The 10,159-nt window shown below is 32.5% G+C and overlaps 1 protein-coding gene across 1 annotated transcript in view; it reads right to left on the reverse strand.

Moving 5' to 3' along the window:
• The window catches only part of LOC115888215 (cytoplasmic dynein 2 heavy chain 1), a 63,647-nt gene extending 57,743 nt beyond the window's left edge, over positions 1-5,904 (reverse strand). The window contains exons 1-9 of the mRNA XM_030907848.1: positions 5,865-5,904; positions 5,642-5,793; positions 4,214-4,378; positions 4,021-4,144; positions 3,840-3,966; positions 3,362-3,492; positions 2,913-3,145; positions 2,179-2,424; positions 1,209-1,594 (exon numbers count right to left, since the gene is read on the reverse strand). Coding sequence (XP_030763708.1) covers positions 1,209-1,594; positions 2,179-2,424; positions 2,913-3,145; positions 3,362-3,492; positions 3,840-3,966; positions 4,021-4,144; positions 4,214-4,378; positions 5,642-5,793; positions 5,865-5,904 — 1,604 coding nt within the window. The remainder of the gene's footprint in view (positions 1-1,208; positions 1,595-2,178; positions 2,425-2,912; positions 3,146-3,361; positions 3,493-3,839; positions 3,967-4,020; positions 4,145-4,213; positions 4,379-5,641; positions 5,794-5,864) is intronic.
• Between the last annotated feature and the right edge of the window lie 4,255 nt (positions 5,905-10,159).

The following is a 10,159-nucleotide window of genomic DNA, read 5'->3' on the forward strand; positions in this document are numbered from 1 at the left end:
ATTTCAATTTATTTCATACTAGGATCGCTTGCGTTCGTCGCTCGTAACTCGTCACTTGCATCGCTGGTTTATAATCGAACGATGTCGGTTGTGTCAATAGTCGAGTACTCGAGCGAATTTTCGCTCGAGTTATCCCATCACTAGTTGTGAGGCACTCAATAAACTTTTTCGTTGGCTATTTTTTTCTTGTCTACTCTTTTATCTAATAGATACGTTCATAGCTTTGTTTTTTTACCTAAATTATTTCTTTTTTTAAATTGATTTGCTATTTTTTTAACCTTATTGTTTTGGTAAAATGCTAATTGCAGTTACTTATTACATCCTCTTGTATCAACGCCACGCTACGCCGCTGAGATATAGGTATACCGGGTGCGTCCCAAAAGTGGCTCACCCCTATAACTTTTTTTATTTTTTCAGTTAAAAACGAGATTTGGTATGTTAGTATATGACATAAACTAGGATTGATTGACATATTCAATTGTTTTCGGTCACTTCCTGTTTCACCGGAAATGACTGCAACTTTTGATTTTTAAATGACACCCTTGGTATTTATTACTTTATTCGATAGAAAATAACACTCTGAACAGAATGACATATCTTATGTCAACTTTTGACATTTTCGCATGATTTATTTAAAATTATAACTTGCGGTTCGTAACGAAAATTTGACTCGAAATACCAAGTGTATAGTATCAAATTATTCGTAAAAAAGTGCTTTTTCCAAATATGCTAATGAGTCACCCTCATTCCATTTGAAAAAATTAAGATATGATTAAAAATACGACTTGAGCATTTTCTAACTGTCCAGGACAAGACAATGCATTAGACGATCAAGTCTATTTTTCCAAGGCTCCTTGATTAAGAATTAGTGTTTTTGACATAGCCATGCCACTCTAAATTCAATTTTAAAATACAAATTTTCAATAAGCGAGAATGTCAAAAATTGACATATCTAATAATGTCATTGTCATTCTATTCAGAATGTTATTTTCTATCGAATAAAGTATAAAAATACCGAGAGTGCCAATTAAAAATCAAAAGTTGTAATAATTTCCGGGAAAACGGTAAGTGACCGAAAACAATTGAATACGTCAATCACAACATACCAAATCTTGTTTTTTTATCTGAAAAAATAAAAAAGTTATAGGGGTGAGCCACTTTTGAGACGCACCCCCGGTATAGGACGTATAGGATGTAAGATAATTTACCTCAGACTTCGACTATTGATGTCAGCAACACAATCAGAACACCAAGACTCGAATAACTCAGTATTCTGGACCTTCAAATCATTGGCCACGCCGGTTACAAAGTCCGTCACACTTTCTATACCGTCTAAGTCATCAAGCAACGTCTTGGTGACCAACGTCACCTCAGAGACTTTGGCTTCTAGCTGCCTGAGAAAGATGGTTTCTTTCACCACGTCAGATGTCTCCTGTTTGGTGACTATTTTCGATGGTCCAGCATTGGCTTGGGATTGAATCTGTGACACGTACTCGTGCAAAGATGTCAGAAGAAATTGACGTTCCGGTTGAAGGATTTTTTTAAGAACTGGTCGACAGATTAGCTCAGAATATCGAGTAAATTCGAATATCAGCTAAAAATATCAAAATTATTTTGTTATAACAATAATTAATTACTCCAAAAAAATCCTTTATGGGTATTTCGCCACTGCACTGCAAGAAAATCTACAAAATAAAATAGATATAATGTCATTTTAACAGAACGTCAACGGTTTCTTGTAAACGTATCTGTTTTAAAAAAGTAAAGTGTTCTCGAATAGTTCAATTTAAATATTTTAAATAGTTTTTTTTTCTTTGTATTTTTTTTGCTTCCGACGACAAAGAGATAAACTTTCCGAAACGTTAAGCATTTTTTTCTTTGTTAGGCAAATTTGTATAACTGTAAACAGAACTTCTGACAAGCAGTGTCCGCAAGTGACAAGCAGTGTGTTTACAGCAGTGTGTTTACAAAAAATAACTATTTTATTTTGTAGATTTTCTTGCAGTGCAGTGGCGAAATACCCATAAAGGATTTTTTTGCTGAGATGAATCCGCCACATAGGTATAGACATTTTTTAATAATTAATTATTTAATAACATAAATATCAGGTACGCTACTGAAATACCTAAGTCAGGCAATATTAGAAAAAGTTACGAGATAAGAACTATAGTTATTTACTTGTCTAAAATTTCCGTTGACAGCTACTAGCTGCTTTTTCAGCTTTAGAGCAACCCTCTTTTCCGCAGGTTGCAGTAAATATTCAAATTCTTTATTGGCTTTAGGTAATTCTTCGATTGGACTGTCATATGACAAAATATCAATATCTTTGAAAGGCTTGAAAACGACTTCATTTCTCAAATCATCAAGTTCTTCTTCTGTGGATAGTCGCAATAGTTGTTTATGAACAGTTCGTATTTTCAGCACCTGAAAATTTTATAAAACATATATTTATTTTTCAAAATTATGTGTGCCTCATGCAAAGTAAACTAATGACGGTATCCAATGGTGATGTCAAATTTTGACATCTTTGGTTAAAAAAATCAAATTTTAAATTTGAGACCCATGTCTGTGTTAAAAATACTCATTTTTAATCAAGGAGCCTTGGAAAAATAAGTTTGATCATCTAATGTTTTCCGTGTCTTGTCCTGGCCGGATAAAAGATGCCCAAATCGTATTTTTCTGAAGATAATAAAATTGAATACGTCAATCAATCCTGATTTATGTCATATACTAAAGTACCACACCTAGTTTTTTTTATCTGAAAATATAAAAAAGTTATAGGGGGTGAGCCACTTTTGGGAATATATGAAGAAACATAAAAACATGCTTTGACGTTATTTGTATGTTTGAGCACCTCTTTTTTTCTTATTTTTTTTTAGGTATTCCTCTACCCTAGGACTTTGGCAAATTACCTCTTTAAGCTGTTCAATAAACCTAACAAAATCTGGTGGTTGATACTCCACTTCTTTCCAAGGATTCGAGGAGTAGTTTGGCCAAAGCAACTCAGTGAGTTGTTTACAAGAACTCAGCCATTTTTCGCCTATTGCTATGCTTTGAATCAAAAGCTCGCTTATTTGGTTGTATTCGTCTTTAAACAAATCACAGTCCTTCAGTTGTTTTATTGTGTGTTTCCACAAATCATAACCTAAAAAAAGAATATAACACGTTAACACAAATCGCCAAAAAAAAACACATTTTTAGAGCCTTATTGAAAACAAACCCCATTTTTGTTATATCCCTTTCTAAAATAACTTTTTAAAATATTGTCAGAATGATGAATGATGGTGGATGTGTAGGACCCTCATCAACGATCATACTGTCTTTAACTTTTTTTAATTTTAACGTTTTTAAGGTAACTTGCCTATTAGGTCCATAAGATGCTTCATCCTCTCTTTGGGATAGTGACCGTCTTGTCTCCAAAGGTCATCAAGAGCATTGTAGCATCTTTCTAAAAGATCCTCCACTTCATTTAGGGGCAATGCCTCTATTACACTAAAACACACTTATTATTAGGACTAATATATAATAATAATAGCTCCAGTATATAGCGTTTGACGCCTTGGGAGTAGCAAGGTACAGCTTGCCATACTAGAGCCGTTCGGTATACAAGGAAGGTAATGTGGCTAGCTAGGTACCCAAACTATTTTTATTTTAATAAAAATAGTCGGCTGATGAAATGCCGGGTGTGGGATTCGAACCCACTACATTGAGATTGGTAGACGAGATCCTGTACCTCTACGCCACCGGGTACCTTACGCCAGGACTAATATACAGGGTGTAAATAAATAAATTCTAAGAAATTCGAAAAGTATTTTTTATATTTATGCTTTTTTTCTAACCTTAGATCCTTTGTTATAGGACTTAAAATAGCAACGTAATGTTCTACTTTTCTTTTCAATAATTTATCTGTTTTGTTTTGCGACATCGACTTCCAATAATTAATTTCTTCATTGACAGAATTTGAATCTAAAAAAATAGAAATTAATAAATAATTTTTGACATTTTATTTCGCGTTTTTACATGAAAGTGAATATATATTCAAATCTTGATGGTCTCCATCGTACTGAGGATTTTCAGATATTATTGTATTTCGTAGATTCGATTGTAAGGTGGCCAACTTTCGTTCAATATTGGTGTCTTTGTACTAAAATTAAAATCAATTTGATTAATTCATATCGTTCGCTTAGAAATGATTGTATTATTCATTATATACCTTTTTAAATAATGGGGAGTACACCTTGTTTAGTGATTCATACAAAGCTACTGTAGGCGAATCCAAGATTGTATTAATATGTAGATCTTTCATAAAGTTCTCATGAGTTACACAGGGATGTCTCTTACTAAATACGATCATTTTTTCGTAGGAAATATCCGGTTCCTAAAAAAATATCATCTATACAGGGTGAGTCTTAAATAAGTGCAAATATTTTCAGGGCTGGTAGATCTCGATAAAAGCAACATATTTTCTTTTTACCGTTTTTCAAATAAGTTCAAAATAACCGAATTATTTTACTTTCAAAATTTCAAAAAAATGATTTCTTAAATTTTAAGAACCACTGGATCTTTTCTGGATTTCTTTCTTGTAAATTTAATCTACTACCTATGATGTCATATTATCAAGAAATTATGTTTTTTTAACTAAAAACTAAAAGAATTTCCAAAACTTCCAAATTTCCAAACCTTTTTTTCGCGGAAAAAACTCATAATCGTGTTTTTGAGGTCGAATTATACTACTCCTAAAAATATTTGCATTTATTTAAGACTTACCCTGTATAGACAGCGTGTGACAAATTAATGTGTCTGTTAATAGTGTGAGAGCTAGCAACGTCGGAAAAACAAGTATTTTAAGACGTCTGACTCTTTGATATATCTTTTACTATGCTCTCTAGAACAGCATGCGGCCCGTCTGGCTGCCGGTAAACCTTGCGTTCCCTACTGCGCATTGAAAGAAGATCCTATATTTTTATTAGTCATTTAAATTCTAGTATTGAATATAAATCGAACATGTCTCCATAGCGCAGTGCGTAGACTTTCCGACCACGAACCGATGATTCAGAGTTCTAATCCGGGTCAGGACTAAGACTTTTTTTCTTCGTTTATATTCTGATAATAAAGTATTAAATATTTGTTTTTTTTTTGAATCACCAGAATTATTTAATACTTTACTATCGGAATATAAACGAAAATAAAATAAAAAAGCCTTTGTCCTGACCCGGATTTCGAACTATGAATCATCGGTTCGTGGTCGGAATCTCTACGCACTGCGCTATGGAGACTATGTTCGATTTATATTCAATACTAGAATTTATAGGACAAAATTAATAAAAAAATATAGATTCTTCTTCCGATGCGCAGTATTGAACGCAACGGGTATCGGCAGCCAGACGGGCCGCATGCTGTTCCAGAGAGCATAGTAAAAGATATATCAAAGAGCCAGACGAAACGTCTTAAAATACTTTCTCGAAAACGTTGCTAGCTCTTAGACTATAAAGTCATGCCACATAAATCTTAACCACTCTGTATATTTAATGAACTTTTTCAAAATGATTCAATAAAAATACCAAGAATGGCGCACATTTTTTTGTAATATATTTTATTATTATTAACATTCTCCAGACAATAGTAAATAAAAAAAACTTACACGTTTGAAGAACTCAATGGAATTGTTTTTGGATACTGTCACTCCGTATAAAATCAAATCATTTTCATTTTTGAGAAAATCATCGAGATTTGAGAGCCCTTCGACATTTTCCTCTAAATTTTCTTCAGATATCGCTGTCCTCATTTGAAGGGCTATTACAAAACATGAAAATAAAACGCTTATTAAAATATATTTGTCTAAATATACGTATACGAATACTTACCAGAGATTTGTAAAATTGATTTTCGAACATATTCGATCATTTTGAATCTCCAGACTCAAAATTCTAGAGCAAAACAAGTTGTTCATAGGTAATTGGTTCAAACAACTGGATTGTTTCATTGTTTGTATGTGACATTTTGACATTGTTGTCATGGTAACTCAACTGTTATTCATTATGTTTATACGGTTTTAGAGAAAAACAAGCTATATTATAGGATATTATGATACATACAATCTTAATATTTTATTGAATAATAATACTAATATATTATACAGGGTGACCCAGTGTTCCCGTCCCATATTTTTTTTTTAATTTTTAAACAAAACGCGTTTTTTATGGTTTAAAATAGTTTTTACTGTTTTAAACTATACATATTATATAAAAAAATATTTTACAAATACACACAGCATTGCCCGCGGTTTTTATGAAGATCAGAGTGGAAATCTCAAATTACATAATCACAAATTCTACCCTGCTGGCAAGCGAAACCTTAGGTCGGCGTTTACATGTATAGGAGTGAATCGCTACGGCAATTTAGTAAAATATAAGATATATGTAGTTTTTGGGGTTATTATTAATACCAGTAGCAGCTCAGGGTAGGTAAGGTTAAGGTGCGTATTCATTATCCGAACGAACGAACGAATGTTCGCTAGTGGTATGGGGACCTCGTGGTATGGACGAGGACCGTACGATAGAACCGCACGAGAAGACCGGACGCATTTCTTGTCGAATTCCTTTGATGTACCGACTCGAAACGGATGGTCGAGCGAACGAACGAACGAACGGCCGCACGGTGGGGTATTAGCATGAAAAAGGTGATCGAAATTCGAAAAAGCAAATGCGTTTAAGATTTCCCAAAAAAAGATAAATGATAAGTTAAATCATGTCTGCCATGAATGGCGTTTCTATGGGTGTGTTTAGTTGCATTCATTTGGTTCAACGAAACGTCAAAGTTGTTACTTCTCACAGATAAGAGGTAAATGGCTAAATTTTATGTTTAAAATTATAAATTGTTGTTGTTCTTGTGCTCTTTTTACGTTTATATTATTGTTTTGATTGAAAATGGCTCAGCAAGCTGCAGGTATCTATTCTACAAAAACCTATTATTTATTTTGATATTCTCTATACAAACGATTTTTTTTTGCAACTAAAAGTTAGGCGTTCAGAAAATTTGATTAAATTTGTGACATTTTTATTATACTTAGAGATTTAGTTGCGCATTTCGAAGAATTCAGCATATTGTCTATATACGCTTTACTTAGTAAACATTGGGCTTTCATACAGTAAAATAAAATACTGCGACTTTTTGCGATTTTGCTGATAAAATGAGAAAAACATTCTTGGTTTCCTCTAATCTGCCAATCAGTGATATACTCATGATATACTAATGCGAGGTGTAAACCGCGATGGCATTGTTGTGTACAAAGCGATCGCATTAGTGCCATTAGCAGTATAGCACAATTTGGCATTAGTAGCGACTTTAGTGGTATGGGCATTGCTCGCGGATCAGTCGTAGCATTAGTAGTATTAGTTGCGATATTACTATTGGCATTAGTGGCATTGACCGTGGAAACACTGGAACAGTGATTTTTCTTTCTTTTTTTTAGAATCGACAAATTATCCTTTATTATCCTTAATTATCCTTTACCGTTGGAGTGCCTTTGTTCGGCAATTTCTACATCGCGTATCGCGAGTCGATGCACGACGTACGGCAGCCTTCTGTCTCTGTCTAACTCATCGTGCGGTAGCGACGCGACGTAAGTCGGAGTTGTATCATATTAAGGCGGGGCTTAGGCGAAATCCCCGGTCGCCTTCGCATGAAGTCGTGGAGGCTCGGTAGGCTTAGATGTTAAAGGGATATTCCGGATATTTCATAAGGAGATATTTATATCACATTTCGTTAAGGGGATATTTCATATGATTCATTATACTAATAAACTTAATTAAAACTTTTATATGAAAATTCAAAAAACGTTTAAAGCAAATTGGAAACATTTTTCGGGCTTGTCCGAGATTATTAAAAATGATATAACCGGTTGTATTTCAGAACACGCCACAGAAATAAAAGAACCCGAAATAAAAAAGCGCGTTATTTTATTTGGTGCAAGAAGACGATACAACAGATATTACAGAAAATGTGTCTGTGCTATTTCAATTCGATATGTTAATAAAAGCGGCTAAGCGAATTTTATTTTATGAAATATTAGATAACATTGTTATACATTTAGAAATAAGGTTTACAGATAGGTACTCGTATGTCTCAATTATTTTTATTTATTTCTTGCGGATCCGAAATTTAAAGAATCCTATAAAAAATTTCCAACGCATTTTTAACGTCTGATTTAACAAACTTGTTATATTGATACATTCCCAACTTCCAACGCATTTAATAGTGTTTTAACAAACAAAAAATGTTATGACCAACTAACATAAATTAATGAATAAATTGCAGGTATTAATAATAGATATGATAATTTCGAGCATAAAATAATTTAAGGAGAATAATCCTGGAATTATATTTCCAGAGGCTTTCAAATTGTTTGTTTTGTTTGTTACTATACCATATACCATTTACAAGTACTTGGGTTGAGAGACATTTTTCAAGGTTGAAATGCATTAAAATTTATATTTAGTAGAGATTCCATGAAAAATAAACGTTTATCGCCACTTGCCTTACTTTCAATCTAAAAAGATCTTTTCGCAGCTCTTCAATAATCTGATGACTTTACTGATATATAATAATAAATAACTTTTCTTTATTAAGAGACCGACTCATCAATTTAATGTATAAAACATAATTATTCTTTCTCTCAATTCTACCAATTTTTAAGTTTGCGTAAATAAATATAAATTAAATTAAATTCTATGATGTACTCCATAGTGACTCCATAGTAATAGATAAAAAAAATAATAGATAAAATAGATTAATAAAAACTATACTTGTACATTATGTCAATCATTATGTCATTACATTGAATGCTGTTATTTTTGCTTTAGTTTTGTCCTAAATATTTTTGAGCTATGTATTTAACCTATAGAGATAACATATATTTACAAACTGGGCTAGGGTATTATGTAAATTAGCGGGAGGGGGGGGGGCAAATAGACGCAACTAAAATTTTGTCGCCTACCCAGTCACACAGGTTACAAGCCGCAACTGATTAATACTCTTCTATACCGACGATATATAATATTTTCAGGGCTGGGTAGATCTCGATAAAAGAAAGATTTTCTCTTTACCTTATTTTTCAAATAAGTCCAAAATAACCCAGTTATTTTCCTTTGAAAATTAAAAAAAATGATTTTTTGCTTAAATTTTGAGAAACACTGGATCTCTTCTGGGTTCTCTTTCTTGTAAAATTAATCTACTACCTACCCAAATAACAAAAATATCTCTATAATTATCGTATATCACGCTATAAAACAAAATGTTATACAACAGATTTGTTCTCAAAACATGATATAGTGTGCTTCATACATCTACCGAAGAAAAATAGGCCCAAGTTTATACAGCTCTATAGCATCTATAGTTAGCATAGGTTTCTGTAAGCATGCTATACAGATATTATAAAATAAATATTTATACGCTAATACAGCTACTATAAGATAAACTTTTTTCTGCTTTATACAGAGTGGTCCGAACTGTATTCCGGAAACTTCGGCAGCATATTCTGCAGATAAAAATAAGTAAAAAAGTTCGTATAAATGTATGTCCCAAAATGCTTAGTTTCGGAGATACAGGGTGTAGAAGTTTCATTTTTATTTCGATTTTTTTTAAATAATTTCTGAATTAACGTCAATATTTGAATGAAAATTGGTATCTGGGAGTTTCTTGACATGAGAAATTTGATTTTGATGTCGATATGAGTCCTATTTGTAGGGGGCGCCACTTACATGTGTTTTAACTGTTTTGAAGAGTAATAACTTTTTGTCCGTACCTGTATGAAACTACTGTCAAAAGTATTATGCATTTTCATGAATTTTTACGTAAAAAATGTCTCTTGGTAAAAATTGCTACGAGCAACCGTTCCCAAGATATTTAGAATAGAAATAGTCAATGCATGTCATTATTGACTAAAAAATAAACACATTGAGTAGTTAGTTATTTGACTGAAATAATAAATTTGGGAAATATTTATTTTTTAAATTAATCATAAATGTTTCTGTAAAAAAATGATGATAAAACAGTTTCTGTTGAACTTTATTGTTGAACTTTATTAATATGCTGCCGAAGTTTCCGGAATACAATTCGGACCACCCTGTATAACACTTATGTCTGATAAGGGGGTTGTTAG

The sequence above is a fragment of the Sitophilus oryzae genome, unplaced genomic scaffold (assembly GCF_002938485.1).
Source record: "Sitophilus oryzae breed Bouriz unplaced genomic scaffold, Soryzae_2.0 scaffold_690_pilon_pilon, whole genome shotgun sequence".
Taxonomy (NCBI): domain Eukaryota; kingdom Metazoa; phylum Arthropoda; class Insecta; order Coleoptera; family Curculionidae; genus Sitophilus; species Sitophilus oryzae.